The sequence below is a fragment of the Lagenorhynchus albirostris genome, chromosome 4, assembly GCF_949774975.1.
Source record: "Lagenorhynchus albirostris chromosome 4, mLagAlb1.1, whole genome shotgun sequence".
NCBI lineage: Eukaryota > Metazoa > Chordata > Mammalia > Artiodactyla > Delphinidae > Lagenorhynchus > Lagenorhynchus albirostris.
This window is the reverse complement of record NC_083098.1, coordinates 144,643,636-144,666,165: the sequence shown is the minus strand read 5'-3', so window position 1 is coordinate 144,666,165 and position 22,530 is coordinate 144,643,636. Positions and strand designations below refer to the sequence as shown.

Genomic DNA, 22,530 nt, shown 5'->3' with positions numbered 1-22,530 from the left:
TCAGCTCTCAACCCGATTCCTAACGGGCTTGGCACCAGGGTGCCTGTTTGCTTCCCCTCCTCCAGGGGCCAGGTGGTCCCAGGTGGACAGGGGAAACCCACGATGCCCCCCGTGGCGGGATGTGCAGTCTGTGATGTTTCAAACGTGGGTGTCAGCGTCAATCACTCTGGCTTTCCACAGAGTCTCTTCATCGCAAGGTGAAGTGTTGATTTAGGTTTTGTGAATAAACCATTTGTACGCTCCTTGGAAGGAGGTCTCCTGCCTGACATTTTCCTCTCTTTTCTGAATAAAGAGAGACATTGTTCCCTTTACCAGGAGCACTGACCGGTCCTCAGCTGGGCAGATGGAATTTTAGTTTGACCAGCCATCATCTGTAAATGGGGTCATGACACTCGGCCTGTCACTCATCCACTCACTCACTCTCTCATTCCCTCTGTCTCTCACTCCCCATCGGAGCCTCTCCCCTGCCACTTCCCAGCACGCCCACACCAGGCCCTGCACCAGGCAGGGAACACAGTGGGCCTGAGGTCCCTGCCCCAGAAACCCTTGGTCACGGGTTTTGAAGACCACGTGAAACTGTATTTACACCCTCAGATGAAGCCTGGCTCCCCGGGGGAAAGGACACGCATTGAGCCCTGGGCCTTCTTGTTTGTCAAGGTCCCCGAAGATAGTATTTGGGGAAGGCCCTTGGTCTATTGTTTAGAAACAGCACTCACACGGGAAGACCTGTGGCCACGCAGGCTCGACAAAGCACGGGGAGTGGGTTGCTACTCCTGATGCTGAGGGAAGCTCTGATGCAGACAGTTCTGGTCAACCCTCTGAGACACCGCCACCAGGGCTGTTGTGGGGTGAACTCTGTCTCCCCCTCACCTCCCTTCAGGACAGAAGGACCGCCACTTGCCTCACACCTGGGCAGGCACTGGAGCTCATGGAAGTGGAAGGCTGAGGCTTTACGGGTGAGGTTGGGTTCGAGGCGGGAGGAAGAATTGGAAACGCCTGGGGAAGTGCAGGCGGCCAGACTGCCCGGCAGAGGGGCCAAGGGCAAGGTCACTGGCTACGGACAGAGGCAGCCATGGCCCATGGCCTAGGACAAGTGCCCTGGCCCCTCTGGGCCGCCGTTCCCCCTCTGTAACCTCAGGGGAAGACAGTTGGGTGCCGCTGTGTGGATCTCATAAGAGGATGCACGGGGACCCGAGGTCTGGTGCCCGGTGCAGTCAGTGTTCACAGCGTGATGCTGCTGGGCGGCCCTTATAATTTTGTCCCAGTGCCGTTGAGAGACTAGCAGGGAGGCGACGCGTCAGGGCATTCGTGGGCCCAGAACGTAGTAGGTCTCCCAACCCCCGGCCACGGCCCCACGAGGCCAGTCTAAGGAGCTCATTTGTTTAAGCTTCTCAAGACATTAAGGGTCTGAGTCTCAGACACAACACGGGGCTTCGGCGATTCCTGCTGTCAGTTCAAGAACAGAGCGCGCCTTGGAAGTGCTGTCAAAACAGCATTATTCACTGTTTACAAGAGGCGCCGTCCCTGTGCTGTCACCACGTTCCCAGGGAGACTCCCGGGCCCCGAGCAGACAAGTGTCTGGCGTGATTATCCCTCTCGCATGACGACTTGCAGCAATTTGAGAAACCTGAGGGAAGACATAATTTGATTTGCCCGTGATGCCAGCGTGTCTGAATGAGCACCAACCTAGGTTTCAGGGTCTGCGGGCTGTTTCTCTCTGTGGCCCCAGGGGTCTCCCTGGGACTGGACACACTGGCAGAACCGCTCCCCGCCAGTCCCCCGAATCCTGATCTGCCAACTTTCCAGGCCGCCCTGCTCAGAAACCCCGCCTCCCGGCCCCCCTCCCCACCTCCTTGAGCCCCTGCGGGCTAACAGTTGACAAGAATGACAGGGCCTGGGATTGATGCCGCGCTCCAGTTTCCGAGGAAGGACCCGGGACCTCTCGAGGGCGGCCACGTGGAGGGAGCCCTCACCGCGGAAGGCACACCCCCAGGCCGTTGTTCCAGAGGCGAGACCGAAGCTTCCCTTCAGCCTGTGGCCCTGAATCTGCAAACTAGTTCCTGGCCCTGATTAGCATGAAGACGCAGACGGAACAGGACGGGACGGGAAGCTCTTCCCACGGTGTTTGTCCTGGGGACGCAGGGCTGCGCCTGGCTGGGAGGCCTGGCCGTACGTGTGCAGCCCAAATGAGATGAGAAAGGAGAGGACGTGAGTGTGTGTCATTTGCACACTCAGGAAAACGCAATTTGGTGGAAAGAGCACGTGTGTCACTGCATGCATCTCCAGAGGTAGTTTAGGCGGTGGGGGGGGTGGGTGGCAGCCGGGTCAGGGGCGCCAGTGCGGGCTCTGAGCCCCGCCTTTGGCTTCTGCTCCCTCTGCAGAAGCCCTGGACCTCGTCCATGTCTCATCCTCGCCGGCCTCACTCGCTTATCCAGGCGTTTCCTGAGCACCGGAGCCTTTCGCTGGGGCAGTGAAACTAGAGCTCCACGCAAATCGATGGTTGAGTGGCTCCCAAGAGATGACACCAACACGGAGGGGGCCCGGGCACCGGCTGGGGCAGGAGTGAGGGTCCAAGACCGGCAGAGGCCGAGCAAGCCATGGGGCAGGGAAGGCTGCACCGCCGGGCCGTCAGCGGGGGCTGAGTCGGGACCAGGACAGGAGAGGCAGGGGCAGGGGGGAGGGGGTTCCGTGGTGAGGGGGACAGTAGGCCTGCTGTGTGTCGGGCACTGGGCCAGCTCTATGTGCATTAGTGCCTCTCCCTACTACGGGGGAATTGGAGGCCCAGAGAGGGAGATTCACGTGTGCGAAACTGCACAGCTGGTTCGTGGGTGCGCGCGTGGCCTGAGCGACGCCAAGCCCCAGCTCTCAACCCTTTCCTACACTGCCCCAGCAGAGGAGAGAGGACGCCCCGGAGGCCCCCCTGGGATGAGGAGGGCAGGGCTGGGGCGGAGAAGAGAAGGTGGGGGACCTGAGCTGGGGGCCGAGGGGGCTGACTTGGCCTCGCCGGGGCTCACCGGGTCCTGGCGGGGGCATGCTCACCAGAACACATGGTCTTTGGTCACTCGCTCCTGCAGAAGAGTCCACTTCTTCCCCAGGTCAGACGATACGTAGAGCTTTAGGGCAGAAGGAGGAGAGAGAAAAGTTCGGTCGTGACATGAGGAGTGAGCCTCTTCTGAGAGCTGCATCACCCCTGGGTGATGACTGCCCCGGCGGAGGCTGGCCGGTCCTGTCCCACCTGGCGAGGACCTGTTGGGGGCAGGCCCTGTGCTCCAGGTGGGTACAGACCAGCCCCCGAGAGGCGGAAGGTCAGGCACGGGGGCTCCATAAAGGGCCAGTCTCGACCCCAGGCTGGCTGGTAGGAGCCCAGAGACAGGGGCAGAGGTCCCTGGAGGAGGTGTGTCTGAATGCAGGCACCCAGGAGGGACCTGAATGTCCTTTATGCATGTGGGGCGGAGGGAGGGCGCCCTGGAGGAGGGAGCAGGAAAGGTGAGACGGTCAGTTCAGGACACAGCAGAGACGTCTGAAGCCTGGTTGGGGCCTTGACCACTATGGTAGCCCAGGGCCTGTGCTTGGGGTTTAATGCTCTGCGGTCGCTAACTTGAAGGACCTAATTTTTTTTTTTTTTTTTTTTTGCCGTACGCGGGCCTCTCACTGTTGTGGCCTCTCCCGTTGCGGAGCACAGGCTCCGGATGCGCAGGCTCAGCGGCCATGGCTCACGGGCCCAGCCGCTCCGCGGCATGTGGGATCCTTCCGGACCGGGGCACGAACCCGCGTCTCCTGCATTGGCAGGCGGACTCTCAACCACCGCGCCACCAGGGAAGCCCGAAAGACCTAATAGTTTTATCTCTGAACTCGAGATCTGTGAGCAGAGCCGGATGGAGCAATGAGCTGGTGTGGGGCTCGGAGCCCGGGTTCCCGTGGCTCTGCCAGCGCCTCCAGGGCCGCTGCTGCCTTCCACCCGGGGTGGGGGGGCGCCTGGGCCTGGGGAGGGTCAAGTTTGGGTGGCCGTGCGCTGAGTCCTGAGGCCCTGGGAGCCTGGGAGATCTGTGTCCACCCTGCCTGTGTCCCTGTGCACAGGGAGTATGACATTAGTAGCTCATAAAGACACCATGACAGCTGGAAAGAGACCATGGAAGAAAGGGTTTGTCCCAATTGTTAAACGGTTCTCATTTTGCACTGGACCCTGTGAAGTACACAGCCAGCCCTGCCTGAGACCTCCAGGCCGCTGGACAAGATGAGGCTCTCAGGAGGGCTGAGGCCAGCTGCCGTGGGGCAGAGGCAGGGAGGCCCCAGGGAGGCCAGGCCTCGGTCCGGCCCTGGGCTGCAGGCTCATGGGGAGGAGGAAAGGGCTCCGGAAGGGACCTGTTTAGAGAGCTGAACAGGTCCTGGGAGGAGGGAAGGGGGAGGCGGCGTCTAGGGCTCTGACCTGGGGACCTCGGGTGGGGACAGAGCCTTGCACGAGCAGACTGGGCTTGGGAAACGCCTGCAGGGGCCACAGGGCAAGACCTGAAGGGGAGGGAGGGGACAGCTCTCTGGGGATCACAGGACAGGGCAGGGGGAGGAGTACCCACACTGGAGCACCCGCTCCATCCTGCACCAACCTCCACTGGGACTCAATAGCTCCATTTCTTTTCTTTTCTTTTTTTTTATAAATTTATAAATTTATAAAAATTTATTTTTGGCTGTGTTGGGTGTTTGTTGTTGCACGTGGGCTTTCTCTAGTTGCCACGAGCAGGGGCTACTCTTTGTTGAGGTGCGTGGGCTTCTCACTGCGGTGGCTTCTCTTGGTGGAGCACGGGCTCCAGGCACGTGGGCTCAGTAGTTGTGGCACGCGGGCTCAGTAGTTGTGGCGCACGGGCTTAGTTGCTCCGCGGCATGTGGGATCTTCCCGGACCAGGGCTCGATCCTGTGTCTCCTGCATTGGCAGGTCGATTCTTAACCACGGCGCCGCCAGGGAAGCCCCTCAATAGCTGCATTTCTCAAACCAAGGCCCTGGGAGCCAGTGTGACGTGCAAGAGGTGGCCGTGATAGGTGTGAGCTTCCCCATCACAGCCCTGGTGCTTCCCCAGATGCATCTCCACGCCCTGGAGGCCAAGAGAAGCCAAGTACAGCACAGGCTCCCCGGCCCAGAGCTCCGGGGCTGAGCCACACCCGGCCCGGCGTCTGCAAAGCTCGTGGTCCAGGAGGAGAAACGACAGACCCGAAGGCAAAGGATTGTCCCTGAGCACAGACACTTGCCAGACGCTGGGGGAGCAGGAGGGAGGATGGTGTCCAGGGCCCTGGGACAGCTCACACAGAAACACGTGTGCGAGCACCCCTACAATGCATACGTGTACTCACAGACATGCACACACGGAGACAGACACACAGAAGCCCACATGTGCACAGATACACGTATACACACAAGCTCACACACTCAAGCATATATACACAGGGAGACGCACAAGCGCACGTGCCACCCGGCCCCCAGACACAGACATGCACGTGCTTACACACATGCACACAAACACAGAGACACAGCTACACGTGCACGCACCCACAGACACACACGCACACACACGAGCCCCTTGAACCCCCCAGTCCTCACTGGAGCCTGGTGGTAGGCAGGGAGCCGGTGCCTGTTGGGTCCTGGCCCCATGGGGCTGGAGCATGCATACACACATGTACACACATGCGCGCGCGCATGTGGGATCCTGGCCCCCACATACCCCTCCCCTCCGCTCCAGCCCGGGGGTGGCGGGGATGTCTGCAGCCTCTGTTCTGGGGGTAAACCGTCATCTTGTTCTGCGCCTGTTGCCCTTCCGATGCCTTTGTGACCAACTCCCTGGGTTAGGGTCCCTCCGCGAGCCATCTGCAGGCTCCTTGTTCCTCCCTGGACACCGCCTGTTGCCTGGCGTGAGCGCATCATCAGGGTCGTGGGGATGTCTGCAGGCAGAGGAGGGCAGAGGCCCTTCCAGGGGGAGGGAGTTCCCGAGCACAGGCCTGGGAGCAGGAGGTAGGGGGGTGGGAGGTGCTCAGCAAACAGCAGGTGCTCAGCAAACAGCAAGTCGGCCTCCAGGTGCTGGGCCTCAGTCTGTGCAAAAGTGAGGCGCACAGCCAGGTGCTGAGGACGGGGCAGAGCTGTGACTTCACCTCTCAGGCGTGGGGAGTCAGGGAAGAGTTAAGCAGGTGGTGGCAGCTCTGCTCACGTGGTGGCCCTCTGTCTGCTCTATTTGGGAGGCTAATGGGATGGGGAGTGGCCCTTCTCCTGCTGGAGGAGGCCTGGCCTCCTCCTCCCTCTCCAGAATGGCTGGGCAGTCCCCAACGGCAACACGGAAACCCAGGCCCCTGTCTCCCAAGCTTGGGGCCAGCACACCTGGGCTCAGATCCCTGCCCTCCCTTCCTGGAGTCACCCAGGTGAACCTCGGCTTTTCTCAGCTGTAACGTGGGTGACATCCTCCTTCAGGAGGTCAGGAGGGTTCAAGTGGGTCCCACGTGTCAGGACTTCACGCAGGCAAGGCATGCGCTGAACTGGGGCTCTGACGCCCCCGGACCGAGCGTCGTGCCCACCGTCCTCCTAGACAGAACTGCCCAGGGCGAGACGGAGACTGCGGATGTGAGTGTAACACTCCCTCTTGGCCCCGCAATCCTGTTCAGTCCCGCTCCTGCCCACACTGTCACTCTGGGGTGTCCGAATCGCCTTTCCCCCTTGCCAACAGCAGCCCAGAAAACTACAGATTCCCCAACTGCCTAGGAGAGAAATTTCAGGAAAACGTTCTCTCCGTCGTCCCCGCAGCTGCGGGATTACAGACCGGCCCCTGCGTGAGTGATTCCTCCTTGAACAGGTCATCTCCTAACCTCGGGGTCTTGTGAGAAGACGCCCCACTTCAGGATGGCTGTCCCCATCCATAAAAATCACCGAGAGCCTCTAGAAAGAGAGTCACTCTGAATAGTTGTCTGACTGACACTTTGTGACCTGGTGACAACTGCATAACAGTTGTGTCCCTTTTTCTTAAACTTGGGAGTTTTCCTTGTTAAGCTCCTCTCCTCTGCTCTCATCTGCAGGGAGAAAACACTCAGGCTGCGAGATTTTCTTACTCAAAGAGGCTGAGAGTCTGCATCTCAGTCTGTCTTCCACTCGGTGCCAGCCACTGCCCCCAGCTACCCCTCCAGGGCTCCCCGAACCCTGGCTACTTAGAGCTGGTGTCCCCTCCCCAAATCCCTCAAGCCCCAGGCTCCTGCTGTACTCAACTCTTGTTGTTTTCTCACGTGTGCACAGACTGAGGCCCAGCACCTGGAGGCCGACTTGCTGTTTGCTGAGCACCTGCTGTTTGCTGACCCACCTTTTTTCTCTCTCTTGCCTCTAGGCCTTCGCACATGTGGTTCCCTCTGCCTGGAACACCCCTCTTCCCCTCTCCCACCCCCCGGCCGACTCCTTCCTCTCAGGACAGTCTCACTTTACTCATCTGCAAATCGGGAGAGCACAGCTCATATGCTCAGGCAATAAGTGAATAAAAAGGAGTCTGAGGCCATCAGTCTCAGGATTACGTAACCTCCGGATTAACGGATGGCGTTATCATTGCCATCACCACCGACGCACTTGCATTTATGACATCTGCCCCAGAACTTCATGAAGCCTTTCCAATTTGCTCTCATGGGAGGTGATTACATAACACACAACCAACTGCTGCAAAAATAGAACATTTCTGCTGAATAAAGGACAAACACCGGCAAATAAACACATCAGGGACATCCTAGTTACTGCAGCTAAAACCCACACAGCAATGTCCTGGGGAAGGGTCGACTTCCTCTAGACCACTCCTCTAAGAAAAATAAAATGATCAGAAGATATTCTGATCTGATGCAAAGGTAAAACGATCAGAAGTGAGAACAAGGGAGAAATAAAGGGAAAGGAGGAGGGTGAAGTCAGAGGGAAGGTTCTTTCCATTCATAGACATGTGTGCCATCAGGCCTCACACAATTATTAGAAGCATTGCAATTCCACCCGGCTTTCAGTGGTAGGTTGGGTATGATGGTTGGAACTCAGCATCCTTCCTTCCCTTGCTGTAGGGCACCTGGGCATACTGCAAAGGCTGAAAAGCTGAGATCCAACATTGCTCAGACTCCCTTGCAGCTAGAATTCTGGGTCAGATAGACACGTGCATGCGAGGTTTGGAAGGGGCCATGGAGGCAGTTTCCTGCTGCCTTGGGCCATTTATTTTATTTTATTATATTGAAGTACAGTTGATGTACAATGTTGTGTTAGTTTCAGGTGTACAGCACAGTGATTCAGTTTTATATATATGCATATGTATATATGTATATATGTATTCTTTTTCAGACCCTTTTCCCTTATAAGGGAATAGATTACAAAATATTATTACAAAATATCGAGTAGAGTTCCCTGTGCCATACAGTAGGGCCTTGTTGTTTATCTATTTTATATACAGTAGTGTGTATATGTTAATCTCAGCCTCCTAACATATCCATAGGTTTGTTTTCTATGTCTGTGGCTCTGTTTCTGTTTTGTAAATAAGTTTATTTGTACCTATTTTTTTTTTAGATTCCACACATAAGTGATGTCACATGGTATATGTCTTTCTCTGTCTGACTTACTTCACTTAGTATGATAATCTCCAGGTCCATGCATGTTGCTGCAAATGGCATTCTTTTTTTTTTTTTTAAACCCCACATTTGTTTATTTATATATTTTTGGCTGTGTTGGGTCTTCGTTTCCGTGCGAGGGCTTTCTCTAGTTGTGGCAAGCGGGGGCCACTCTTCATCGCGGTGCGCGGGCCTCTCACTATCGCGGCCTCTCTTGTTACGGAGCACAGGCTCCAGACGCGCAGGCTCAGTAGTTGTGGCTCACGGGCCTAGTTGCTCCACGGCATGTGGGATCTACCCAGACCAGGGCTTGAACCCATGTCCCCTGCATTAGCAGGCAGATTCTCAACCACTGCACCACCAGGGAAGCCCAAATGGCATTCTTTTATTCTTTTTTATGGCTGAGTAATATTCCATCCTATTGTATATATGTACCACATCATCTTTATCCATTCATCTGTCGATGGACATTTAAGTTGCTTCCATGTCTTGGCTATTGTGAATAGTGCTGCTATGAACATAGAGGGTGTATGTATCTTTCGAATAACAGTTTTCTCTGGATTTACGCCCAGGAGTGGGATTGCTGGCTCATACAGTAACTCTGTTTTCCTGGCCAGCAAGTTCATGGGCTTGTGGTCGGAATCTGTCTTCCAGCTCTGTGGGGTGGAGGGGCAGATGTGGTGGAGGCAGCAGCTGGACAAATCTGTCTTTGTGGACATTCCCAGGCAGTGTGGGCTGCAGCAGCGGTGATTTCAGATGCCTGGACTCCGGCCTCAGCTGCATGTTCTTGACCTTGGTGACCCCAGTGGAGCTCCCAATCCCCCAGCTTCCCCTGCTGGTCCAGCTTCACAGGCTTCTGGGAGGATCCTTGGGAGTCTGGCCTGAAGCCGCACCTCTAGCCCTCCCAACAGTTTAGAGAGCACCCAACGCCTCACGCTAAATCCTTTTTCTGCTTAAAATACCCAGAGTGAGTTCTCTTTCCTGCCCTGAGCCTTGTCGAACACAACAGTCCGAGCAAAAAGGAACACACTCTGAGCTGTGAGGTTCTCACTGCGCACACAGCTGTTCTCATGATGACGGCACCCTCTCCTCGTCCCTTTTTTTTAAAAGTTATTTTTAAATTAATTTATCTATTCTTAAACATTTATTGTACTTTTGGCTGCCTTGGGTCTTCGTTGCTGCGCACAGGTTTTCTCTAGTTGTGGCGAGCGGGGGCTACTCTTGGTTGTGCTGTGCGGGCTTCCCATCGCGGTGGCTTCTCCTGCTGCCAAGCACGGGCTCTAGGCGTGCAGGCTTCAGTAGTTGTGGCGCACGGGCTTAGTTGCTCCGTGGCATGTGGGATCTTCCCGGATCAGGGCTGGAACCCGTGTCCCCTGCATTGGCAGGCGGATTCTTAACCACTGCGCCACCAGGGAAGCCCAAGACTCATCCCTTCTTAAGAGAGCTCTTGCCCGCCCCACCCCACCCCCTTGATAGCACTCCTCCTCCTTTTCAGCCTATATAAACGCAAACGCGGCTTCATTTGGGCTGGAGGATTGCAGGGGTTCATTTTTCTTTCTTTTCTTGTGCGATCATCTTTGTGGTTCTGAAGTTGTATTAAAAAGTAAACTTACATCCTGACTCATTCTCTAAGCCCCTGTTCAACCCCCCTCCTCCAGGAAGGCTTCCCTGATTGGCCATCCAAGGTGTCTTGTCTCCTCTACTAAGTTTCTGGAAGGCAGTCTCAGGCTCAGGCCAATTTCTCACAGTGCTGGGAAGCAGAGGAAGTTCTCGATGGGAAGCAGAATAAAACATGAGTGGGTCCATTGATGTTTTAGAGGTAAGTGCCCCGGGCTCTGCCTGTGAGCAGGTCTGAGGTCTGAGCAGAGGGGAACAGGCTGGTCAGTTTCGTGCCAGGGGTCCCCAGCGAGCTGGCGTGGGGAGGGATTGCCCAGCTCTCACATCCTTTCGATCCCAGGAACCTGATGCAATTTGCTGAACCTTGAAAGAAAAAACCCACTGCATTCAGCTCTCACCCAAGGAAGCTGTCCAGGCTCCAAATAAGGTAGCCTCAGAGCACCCCAAATTCTAATGACACAGTAAAGGAGGGAACTAGAAGTAGGGAGACAGGGCAGTCTGAGGGGCGGAAGGACAGTCTTTGCTAGAGGAAGGGGTAGGCATCTGGGAGGAAAAGGAAGGGGAGGGAATAGAAGAGAGCGTTTGCTTTTGTAAAAATCTGCAAGTCCTTGTGAGCGAGACATTTAGGTCCAGCCTGTGGACTCTGGGTTTGGCATATGACTTGCTTTGCCCAGCGGGAAAGGATGTGATGTTTTCCAGGTCAAAGCGGACACACGGAGGTTCTCATGCGGTTTCGGCTGCCCCTCGGAGCCTCTGCCCTCCATCATGAGAACGGCATGTCTGCAAGTAACCGCTGGTTCCAGAGCGAGAGACCTGAAACCTGCCAGGAGGCACGCCTGTCTAGTCAGTCCCAAGCGAGCCCGGCAGGACCCCCGCTGACTCGCAGATGCAAGAATAAGAAAGAATGCTTGCTGTTGTGGCCACTGAGGTTTGGGGCTGTGTGTTACTCAGCATTATAGCAGCAGACGCCTACCTATCACACCAGGTCTGTTGGCGTCAAAGTCAGTGTTGTCCGACCAACCATCCTGCTGAAACCATAATGCCTAAAAAACCAGCCCTGCTGTCACTGTTATTAATGTCCTCAAATTCCTCATTCCTTTTACAACCACAGTGAAACCTTTCTTCCCTCTTTTTCCTTTCCTCATAGTCACAGAAAAGACCCAAAGAAAATAACTGAGATTTCAGCTCCATTAATGTTTCAGGGCCCCATGAATTAAAGAGCAATTGGAATGCAGTCAGTCTCTGTGGGAAAATAAGTCTCTGTGACTGTGCTTTAGTCTAAACACATGGAAGGCTAAGTAGCACGATTAATACCCAGAACACACGCTGCTCCAAAGGAAAGCACCCAGAGCAGAGGCCGCCTGTGAGGCCAGGGGATTTCAGGGACATCCTGAAATTCAGTCGGTTTGCAAGGACCAGACCTTGGCACAAGACTTGCTTTGGCCAGTGATGTGTGAGTGGGTGTGATGTATTCCAGGTCAAAGCAGATACACGAAACTGAGGACCAGAGAGGAGGCCAGGTCCTGTAGACAGCCACGGCTCAGGCCAGCCAGGAGCCTCCATGTGGAGGTCCCTGACCTGGGTGATCCCTGTTGGTAGAAATTCATTCATTCATTTATTCATTCATTCATCCATCTATCTCCATGATCCATCCATCCCCATCCCCCCATGCATCCATCCATCCACACATCCATCCACCATCCTTCCATCCATCCACCATCCTTCCATCCATCCACCATCCTTCCATCCATCCATTCAATATTTTCAGCCAGGTACTTGAGGTAAAATGGTGAAAAAAAACCAGGCATAGCCCTTACCCTCAAAGAGCTGACCCCAAGTGTGTGTGTACGGTGCAGACAATAATTAACTAGTGGCACAAATACATAATTACCATCCTGGGAAAGAGAGGCACTGGAATCCGGGAGAGTGTGGCACAGTGGGTCCCAAGCAGGCCTGGGGGCTGCCGAGGAAGCGCCCGATCTGGACAGCTTCCATCTAGTCCAGACCCAGGCTCCGCCTTCTCCACCTTTGTCCAACCCTGGGGGCTTGCCCTGTGTAGACGGCATCCACAGGCTCCTTCTCTCTGGCTTCTGGTGGGATTCAGACCACGGGAGGCACCAGCAGAAGACCGGAGGGCGGGAGGGGAGAGAGCTGGGTACCATGACTCCTGTTCTCCGACTGCCCAGCCGCAGTTCCTAGGGGCTGAGCGACCCTCTCCTGGACCAGCCTCCTCCTTGCCCGTTCCTTATGGCTCTGGGGACCTGGCCTCCTACTGGGCAAGGTGGTTGGCTGAAAAATGCCCCCCCAAAACATCCACGTCATAAGCCCTGGGACCTGTGCGTGGGACCAGATGGAGGAAAATAAAGACTCTGCGGGTGTGATTCAGTGAAGATGTTTAGTTGGGAAGATTATCCTGGGTCATCCGGGTGGGGCGGAGGGAACTTTCACACACACGCGTGCACACACGCGCGCGGCAACGTGAAGATGCAGCTGGAAGGGTTGAAGACGCTGCCTTAGGAGATCCGAGTGACCCCTCCACACGCCACAGAATTCCAGAGGCTGGGAGAGGCAAGGGAGGGATCCCCCCCAGAGCCTCCAGAGGGAGCGGGGGCCCACAGACACCTTGGTGTTCGCCCCACGCAGCTGATTTTGGGCCTTTGGTCTCCGAAACTGTGAGAGAATACATTTCTATTGTATTGTGGTCATTTCTTACAGTGGCCGCAGGAAACCGACACAGGCCTTTCCTACAGCCAGGGGGGCCCCTCCTCCACGGGCCCTCAGCAAGCTCCCCGCTCAGCCCCAGGGTGTCTCCTAGCCCACCCACGCTGGCCCTGGAGAGAGCCCCCCATTACGCTCTCCTCTGTCGCCCTGTGAACGTGCCCTGTGTTCCTGGGGCCCTGCTGCTCTGCGCCTCAGAGGAGGGGACGCTGCTCTGGGGTCTGAAGGACGATTCACTCTCATGGTGGTGGTGGAAGAGGCCTCCAGGCTGAGGGGAGGGCCTGGCGTGGGAGGGTGCGTGGAATGTTCTGGAAGTAGAGGAAGGCCCTGTGGCTGGAGTGCAGAGAGAGGGGGACAGAGTGGAAGCGTCCTCGTAATCATCCACTATCTATCGACCGGCTGTCGGGCCCATTTGTGCCAAGTGCGCAGCTCACCTCCCCCGCTCGGTTCTCCTGCAGAGCCTCGAGCTCCTGGTGGCGTCCGACCACACGGCCCAGGGGAGAAGGGGATGATGTGGGTCCCGGGCCCCATGTGACGGAAAGGCTCCAGGCCTGCTTACCTTGCCCTCCCGGGTGTAGGCCAGCACCTTGTCCTCTACCCGGGGGTGGAAGATGAACGTTTCCACGGAGAAGGGGATGAGCTGCTTCTGGAAGGTGGCGCCCTCGTCCGTGCTAAGGAAGAGGCTCTGGTCCCGGTCGCTGAGAGCGGAGCTCACGAGGATGATCTGAAACACACAGCGGGGCGTGAGGCCTCCCCGTGGAGATCAGGCGATGCGCCCGCAAGCCAAGGGCTGCTGGAGCTGCCAGAAGCCGGGAGGGGGCCTGGAATGGGTTCCCCGCAGCCCCGAGAGGGGACCAGCGCTGCCGACACCCGGCTTCGGATTTCCGGCCTCCAGAACCGAGACGACAGATTCCTGTGGTTCGCAGCCTCACCTGTGGTACTTCGGTACGGCCGCCCCAGCACACTGGCCTGCCCGGCCGACAGCTCTACAGTGGGGAGGGCTTACTGTCAAGTACACCAGGAGGCAGGGGCCATCTGGGAGGCTGCCTCGCCCTGCGGTCACTTGGTGGAATGACAGGGCTGGAGGCACACGCGAGAGCGCCTGTGTCCCTGGTGCCAGAGAAGGTCGACCAGCCGGGTGGGCTGCGACAGTGCCAGGGGCCGTGTGGTTCACCTCCAGCGCTGTGGCCCCGGCTCCCACCGCCAGCATCATCAGAAGGTCCGTTCCCCACGCAGGAAGCCAGGGGTCTCCTACACGTGGGCCTTGTAGAAACTTCATGGCTCCTGGGAGCCCCAAGCAGACACCAACCCCCCATCAGGGTCCCCAGGCCCTTCCTGGACCGGCCTCCCTCCCAGCCTCCACTTGCACCCTGGCCATGCTCAGCATGGGCCACAGCCCCACCCTGGGGTGGGCCTTCCTCAGCCCAGGCTGGGCTGAGCTCCTGCCACAAGGCTGCTGGGGACCCAGGACTTGCCCCTCACACGTTCACCCCATTTCATGGAAGCGGCCTCCTCGCCAGGGACTGAGGCCCTGTTGGGCCAGGGGCCATGTCTGTGGAGGTCACTACTGACCCCCTCCCCAGCCCACGCCTGCAGGGCCTGGGCACTCCAGCAGTCAGATGAATGAATGAGGGAATGGGGATGAGTGAGTGAACCATGTGTGCTGGTGGAGTAGGGGGCTGGGAGCACACACTCCATCTCCAGATAACTCAGTTCAAATCCATGTCTCTGTGCCCAAACACCCTCTGTGCCTCAGTTTCCTTGTCCACAAAATGGGTGGCTTTCCCCGGGAGGGCGTGGGGCAATGAGATGCCCCCCCCAGGATGGCCTTCCTCAACCTCCGACACTGCTCTAGAAGACAATTAAACACAGAGAGCACCAATCAATGAACTGCACAAAACTCCTGTCTCGTGTGAACAAATGATAACCCAGTGTGTTCTTTCTTTCCAGGGAAACCTAATGAGCTCCCCAGGGGCGGTCATTCATCTCCTCCAGCACGAAAGCCTTCTGTCCCCAGAAAACGGCGGGTCGTGGAGCCTGATTCCTGCAAAGATGTGCTCGGAGATGTTCCTCATGGTGTGATTTACATGCGGGAAACATGGGGCGGGGGAGAATGGTCAGGGGAGCCAGAGAGCGTGTACAGATGTTTACAGAGAATGTTTAGTGACAAGAGAGCTCATGCACACGTGACATTTAAAAAGCAGGGCACAAAATTATAAGCGAGTCTAATTTCTGTACATTTCACACTGACAAAATTGTAAGGAAGTGTATCATAATTTTGTCAATGGTAGATGTATAAAGGTAAGTATAAATTTATCAGTGGAAAATGCATAGAAAGAAGAATGGAAGGATGATTATTCTGCCATAAAAAAGGATGAAACTTACCATTTGTGACAACATGGATGGACGTTAAGGACGTTATGCTAAGTAAAATAAATCAGAAGGAGAAAGCAAGTACCGTGTGATCTCACTTATGTACGGAATCTAAAAGGAAAAAGGAAAAAAAAAAACCAAGCTCATAGATACAGAGAACAGACTGGTGGGGGGGAGGAGGGTGGGCAAAACGGGTGAAGGGGATCAAAAGGTACAAACGTCCAGTTATAAGATAAATAAGTACGGCATGGTGAGTGTAATCAATAAAACTATACTGCATATTTGAAAGTGGCTATGAGAGTAGATCTTAAAAGTTCTCATCAGAAGAAAAATAATTCTGTAACTATGGTGACAGATGTCAACTGGACTTATTGTGTTCATTTCACAAGACAAACATCGAATTATTATGTTGCACGCCTGAAACTAAGATAATGTCGTATGTCAATTACATCTTCATTTAAAAAAGAATGGAAAGAAACACAGGGGGATGTTAATAGTGGTGGGTTTAGAAGGACTTTTTAAACATTTTTAAATAAACTTTTTAGTTTAGAATAGTTTTAGATTTACAGAAAAGTTGCAAAGATAGCACAGAGAGTTCCCACATGACACACACCCCGCTTCCTCTTTCATGAACAGCTGACGTCAGGATCATACATCCGTCACCACTAAGGACCCAACCATCGATACATTGGTCTCATCTAAACTACACGCTACATTTCACCCGTTTTTCCACCAACGTCTTTTTCTGTCCCTGCTCCAGGTTCCCACGTGACGACATTAGTTGTCATGTCTCCTCCAGCTCTTCCGGGTGGTGACAGTTTCTCAGGCTTTCTTTGCTGTTAATGACATGGCAGCTTTGAGGACTGGCTGGCGGTTTTGCAGTAGACCCTCCCCATTTGGGTCTGTTTGATATTTTTCTTGTGCTGATGCCGTGGTTCTGAGTTTTGGGGGGGGGAAGGAGCAAAATGAGGGGTGCCTCCCTCATTGCAGTGGACGTGCAGTGGACATGACCTGTCACTGACGATGCTGCCCTCGCTGGCCAGGTGGCACTGGCCAGGCGTCTCCCTGTAACGTTACTCCATTCCTCCCTGCTTCCATCCTGTCCCTTTGGGAGGAAGTCATCTTGCGCAGCCCACACCTGGGGGCGGGGGGAGGGGAGAGGCAGGCGGCCCTCCTGGAGGGTGGAATAGCTACATACATTATATGGAATTCTTCCGCCTGGGAGATTTGTCTTTTCTCCCCCATTTATTTACTTATTCGATCATGTATTTATATCACTATGAACCCACAAATATTTAGTTTATGCTTTGAGTTGTATTTCAATAATATTTTCTTTTTTCTTTTTTTTTTTTTTGCGGTACGCGGGCCTCTCACTGCTGTGGCCTCTCCCGCTGTGGAGCACAGGCTCCGGAAGCGCAGGCCCAGCGGCCATGGCTCACGGGCCCAGCCGCTCCGCGGCACGCGGGATCCTCCCGGACCGGGGCGCGAACCCGTGTCCCCTGCATCGGCAGGCGGACTCCCAACCACTGCGCCACCAGGGAAGCCAATAATATTTTCTTATTTTGCTGCCCAGATAGGTCGAGCTCTGGCTACTGGGAGGTCTTTTGGGGTCCTGTGTCTCCTTTGACATCGTCCTTCAACTCCTAAATGTTCTGCACAGCACCTGGCTTCCCTGGATAATCAGGAAAAATGAAATAAATCACCAAGACTCCTTCCACATCTTTCCCGGATACAGCACGGTTCATTCAGTATCCACTGGGCACTCTCGGCCTGGCTCTGTGCCCCACCCCAGGGCAGCAACTCTCACGCCCGGCTCCATCCGGGCCGTCTGGCCAGGGAAGCTCATTAAAGCACTCTGCTTGTGATGCATTTTCCACAATGTTTTTACAATACAACTATTTGCTTATTTACCTCCCCCACTAGACTGTGCCCCCTTGATCTCAGGGGTAGGGAATCTTTTGGTTTCTCCAGCAGCCTGCACAGGCCTGACCCCAAGCTGTCGGTCAACCAAGCCCTGCTGGATACACGAAGGAATGCACGCATGCATGCATGCATGAGCAATTCCAGCTCAGTTTGTGACTCTAAGAGAACTGTTTGTTTGTTTTTCTCCTCTGGGAGGAAAACAACCTTGGGGATATTTAAGTAGCCTGGAGAGCAGAAGGCATAAATAATCTCATTCACTTATTCCTGTTCACCACAGCAAGTTTCACACAGCAATGAAGGCTCATTCGTTCGTGCATTCACTCATTCTTCCACAGCTGCTAAAACTGCAAGGTCAAGCAAGGATTTAGGTATGCACAGGGCTTTACGGGAGCAGAGCAGGGGGAAAATACCATCCAGGTGCAGAACAAAAGGAAGGGCTTCCTGAAGGAGGTGACACCCAGACGAGCCTTGAAGAATGAATGGAAATTTGATACAGACCCAGGGGAGGGTGTTTCAGGCAGAGAGGACAGCATAACCAAAGGCAAACAGGCAGCATCCCAGCTGAGACCGATCACATCCTGACCACCTTTGTGTGTCTTGTCCCCTGTGGCTGGAATGCCCAGCAGGATCAACACACCCCCAACATCACCACTGGTAATTCAGAATTGGACTTTAAAATCTCAGAACGTCACAAAATCCAAGTGTGATAAAATGAAAATGGTTTCTTTGAAATTTTCTGAGCCCTGAATTCTGGGCAACTTCAACAAAGCTGAATGTTTCTCATTTATTTTTGGCGTCCCTGCTTTGCCAGTGTCCCCAGCATGAGTTTAGTCTGTTTTTATGATGGGACATCTTCCCCCTTTTATCTGCTTATCAAACACCTCCTCATCCACAGAGGCACCTTTAGAAGGTCACCTCCTCCAGGAAGCCTTCTGTGATACACATCCTCCAACAGAGTTTTTCTCATGCCTCCTCTGCCCCTTCCCCCAGCATCTTGTACATTCATTTGCTCCAGCCCAACATTCCTAGGGTTCTCCGCAGGGAACCCTCGGAGAGCCTGCCTTTCCCTCCAGGTGGAGAGGCTGTGCAGCCTGGCAGGGCCCAGGTCCTCATCATTGCCATCCAGGCCGGAGCACGGGACCTGGTCCAAGAAATGGGTGTTGGTTTTCCCACACAGAATGAGGGCTGTAGGTACCGGGTCACCTCTCCACGAAAGCCCCCAGTTACAGCCAAGGCCCTACCCGTGGTGGCAACTGAGGCGGAAGGAAAAAGAACCTGAGGAAGTGATTCTGGCCGGGGGCCCAGCAATCCGTGGTTGTGGGCTATTTTTGGCCTCAGAGTGGGACAAGCCAGGAAAGACGGGGGAAGGAAAAAGTGCTGACAAGGAAAGGATTATTGGAGCAAAGAAAACAAAGCAATTAGCATCGTGCAGAGAGGAGGCCGGCAGATTGCTCTCCCAAATTGGGAACCGGACTACTTTAAATGGTGTATTTTCACTGCTTACTATTGTGGGGAAACATATGGCACCCGAGCTAGGTTCTGGGGGCCCTTGAGGCTGGGTGTCTCAAAATCAGAGGCAACACAGTTGCAGACAAATATTTGATAGATTCATTGGACCAATGACCAGCCCACCTGAAGCATGAGTTCCAGGGTTTAATCTGCCAGGCCAAGGACAAATGCAAAGGTGGGGCTCCTTGTTCAAAAGGAACTAGGAATTTCAAGATGGTGACAGTAGAGCATCACACCAAGCACAGATCCTCCTGCGATGGCCTAGGTCACACACCCATAAAGTGGGCTCTCTCCAAAGCTACTCAGTTAATAAACTCTGGGACCAGGAGTAGCAGCCTCCCTGGCGCCTGTTAGGAACACAGTGTCTTGGCCCCATCCGGACCTGCGGCATCAGGGTCTGCATTTTCTCATGGCCCCCGGTGAGCTCTGAGCGCCCTCCCCTTGTCCGCGGGGGAGCTGCTTTCGGCCGCAGCTCCTGCTGGGTTCAGCCCTGTGTCCATTAGCTGTGCAACTCCGAGCACGCCGGTGGACCTGGCCTCTGCTCCCCACCAAGAGATGAAGTAATAACCATTGTGAACTAGAGCCCTGTTCTCGGGATTTTACTCCTCCCGGCCCTGCTCTCAGCCACGCTGATGGTGTCCTGCAGGACGGGGGTGCCCATGATGGCCCCGGGAGTCCAGGCCGCGCTGCTCGTGGAACACGTAGCCCACAGCAGAGGCCTGGTTCGACGGGAGCAGTGCAGGCTCTGGAGGCCCATGGAGCTGGGCTTCAGCCCTCCTTTGCTCCTGTGAGCTGTGCAACCTTAGGAAAATTACTTCACGTCTCTGAGCTGCAACATCTTCCTCTGTAAAATGAAGATAGGAATTACCATGGCAGAAGCGAGTTGAGAGTTAAAGGAAACAAAGTATATAACAGACTCCCCCGGCGGTCTGGTGGTTAAGACTCTGTGCTTCCACTACAGGGGGCAGGGGTTTGATCCCTGGTCAGGGAACGAAGATCCTGCATGCCATGCAGTGGGGCAAAAACAAAACCCACAAAGGGCTTCCCTGGTGGTGCAGTGGTTGAGAGTCTGCCTGCCGATGCAGGGGACGCGGGTTCATGCCCAGGTCCGGGAAGATCCCACATGCCTCCAGGAGAGGCCACAGCAGTGAGAGGCCGGCGTACCGCAAAACAAAAACAAAAACAAAAAAACCCAGATCGGCTTAGCTCTTTCAGCTGGGATGCGCTGGGTGGGAAGCCTGCAAAGTGGCCAGGGCTCAGATGCGTGGTAATTAACAACCCTTCTGTTATTTCCCATCCAAGCCTGGCAGCCAGCCCCAGGGCCCTGCCAGCATCTGGTTAGAGAGATGCAGGAAGTACTAGCAGGGCAGCTCTGAGGCAGTGTAGAGGTGACGGGCAGGGGCAGGTGAGGGGTGGAGTGCATCGCTTCCCGCGCTTAATACTCACAGCACACCTGCTAAGTAGGTGCGACCATCCCCATTTCTCAGATGGGGAAGCTGAGGCCAGACAGCCCTAGTGGGTTCACACCCAGCTCTTCCCTGTGTCCCTCATCGGCATCATGTCATGGCCAGTGATGTGACTGCCTCGGCCCGGATTGTAGCAACAACACGGGGATCCTGATGCAACAGACCTGGGAGAGTCCAGACAGATTCCCCCCACTCCCATCCCCAAGACTGTTAGGCATGGCTTCCAGACGTCTGCAGGTCCGTCCCGAGTTTGGGGGATGATTTCTGACCACATGAAGGGGCAGAGGAGGGCGGGGAGCAGCGGGGGGAGTGCCTTTCTCTTCCCCTTCATCTTTGCTGCCTCTCCTTGGTCCACCATCCTATTCTTTAAGACCATTCACTGACTCATGCAGCTGGGAGATGAACCTCACAGGATCCTTGCCCCGGAGGAGCTAATAGCAGACAAGGGAAGTCATTTACCGGTGTGAGCAGTGCCCTGGGACAGGGGACCCCGAGAAGGGAGGCCCCTCCCCCAGGCGGGACTGGAGGAGAGGAGAGGCCGTCTGGAAAGTTTCCCCGAAGGTGAGCTGCACGCTCCGGCGGGAAGACTGCGTGAGATGCCCACATGGGCCTCCTGTCTCCCTCTTGGCCAGGTCGGGAGACCTGCCTGAACCTGGCACCCTGGACGCCCTAACGGGACCCTTCAACACGGGCCTGACCCTCCCTGTATGCCCGGATCACGTGCACCTGGCCTCCTGCTTGGACCTGCCTGCACGCACCAGGTGCCAAGTCACCTTCCCTGGTCCCCTGCTGGGCTTCTGACCCATCTCCTCCAAGAGGCGGTGCCAACGCGCCAGTCTGCCTCGCAGCACAGCTCATGCAAATCATAGCTGTGGCACCTCCGAGTTAAAAAAGGAAAGCAAACAGCGCCCAGAGACTACTTCTCACCTCCGCCAGGGCTCGGGCTGAATGCGCCACGGATCTCCGCTTTCCATTCAGACTCTTTATCGAGGAGAGGATTTGCTTTTAATCTTCTCTTTACCAAGGCGAGCCCTAAAAGGGTTCCCTCCCCACCCCTGGGGATGGGTGTCATCTGGAATTACCTTTCTATTTGAAACCCAATCGCCCGGTCTCCCTTGCCAGACAGATGTGCCCAGCCGGGGACACAGAAAACTTGGCTTTGACGCCAGGAGAGGCAGACAGTGGAGACAAACAAAGGCAGCAGTACCCACCCCCGGGGCTCAAATTAGAATCTGCGCAGCGCGTCTTATGCACGCCGGTGTGAGTCACGATGAGCAAAAATAACTCTCCTACCCGCTGCTTCATTCTTGCGGATGAATGCATCTCGCTGGGCTACTCAGCACAAACGCAGATCAGCTACCCGGAGCTTTAGGAGAAAATCACTCCCTGTGATGGTTTCCGGTCTGAGTAGCCATAAGCAGAGGAGAAGCCACAGGATATGAGTCTGACGGAGATGCGGCTTTGCTCAGTGACCTTGGGCGAGTCACCCTCCTCACCTTGAAACTGGAGGCAATCCTCTCTCTGGGTAGAGGTTCCAAATTAGGCACAGCATGCAAAACTGCTGCGGAAACAGAAGGGCTCTTCACTACTTTTGTGCTTCCTTAAACCAGAAAGGTGTATTCTTGAAGACCTTACGGATAACGGGGATGGACGTACACGCAAGCGTGCGGCATCGTGTCCCTGCTTGAAACACCTCAGGGCCTCTCCTGCCCCTGCTCCTGAGTCTGGCGTTCACGCCGCCCTCCCATGAGCTCACCCTGCTGACCTGACCTCCACACGGCCCGGGGCCAGCCACCCCGGCCTGCTTCCAAGTCCCCAGATGTCTGCTGCGCCCTCACACTCCCTCGGCCTGGAAGCCCTGGCTCTCTCCCTCTGACTGCAATGAGGCCTGGAGGGGGCAGGCCAGAGGCTGACTTGGAGGCCACGGGGCTCACCCAGGTGAGAGAACCTGGTGACCTGGACTGGGGCAGAGGTCATGGAGAGGAGAGGGCGGGTGTCCATGACATTTCATTGTCGGAGTTCAGCGGGTTTGGTGAGGAGGAAAGAGACGGAGAAATAAGGAGAACACACCTAGGTTTTCAGCTCGGGCAAGTGTGTGGAGGGAGGTACCGTGGATGGAGATGAGGACACAGGAGGGAGAGCTGGCTTAGGGGAGATGAAGAGGAGGCCAGTTTGAGCCTCACGCTGGAGCTGAGCCTCCCGAGGGTCACGCAGGTGGAGGGAGGGGCTCGGGAGGTTGGGATATGGGGTGAGCTCTGCAGAGAAATCTGCACTGGGGTAGGTGTTCGGGGTAGGTGCACAGACATGTGACTCATGGTCCTGGGAGTGGATGAGTCCCCCT

At 55.4% G+C, this 22,530-nt stretch overlaps 1 protein-coding gene across 1 annotated transcript in view; it reads right to left on the bottom strand.

Annotated features, from left to right (window-relative positions):
• Nucleotides 1–22,530, bottom strand: part of SORCS2 (sortilin related VPS10 domain containing receptor 2) — a 477,363-nt gene that overhangs the window by 76,871 nt on the left and 377,962 nt on the right. The window contains exons 4-5 of the mRNA XM_060147451.1: nt 13,478–13,642; nt 3,040–3,113 (exon numbers count right to left, since the gene is read on the bottom strand). Of these exons, the coding sequence (XP_060003434.1) occupies nt 3,040–3,113; nt 13,478–13,642 (239 nt within the window). The remainder of the gene's footprint in view (nt 1–3,039; nt 3,114–13,477; nt 13,643–22,530) is intronic.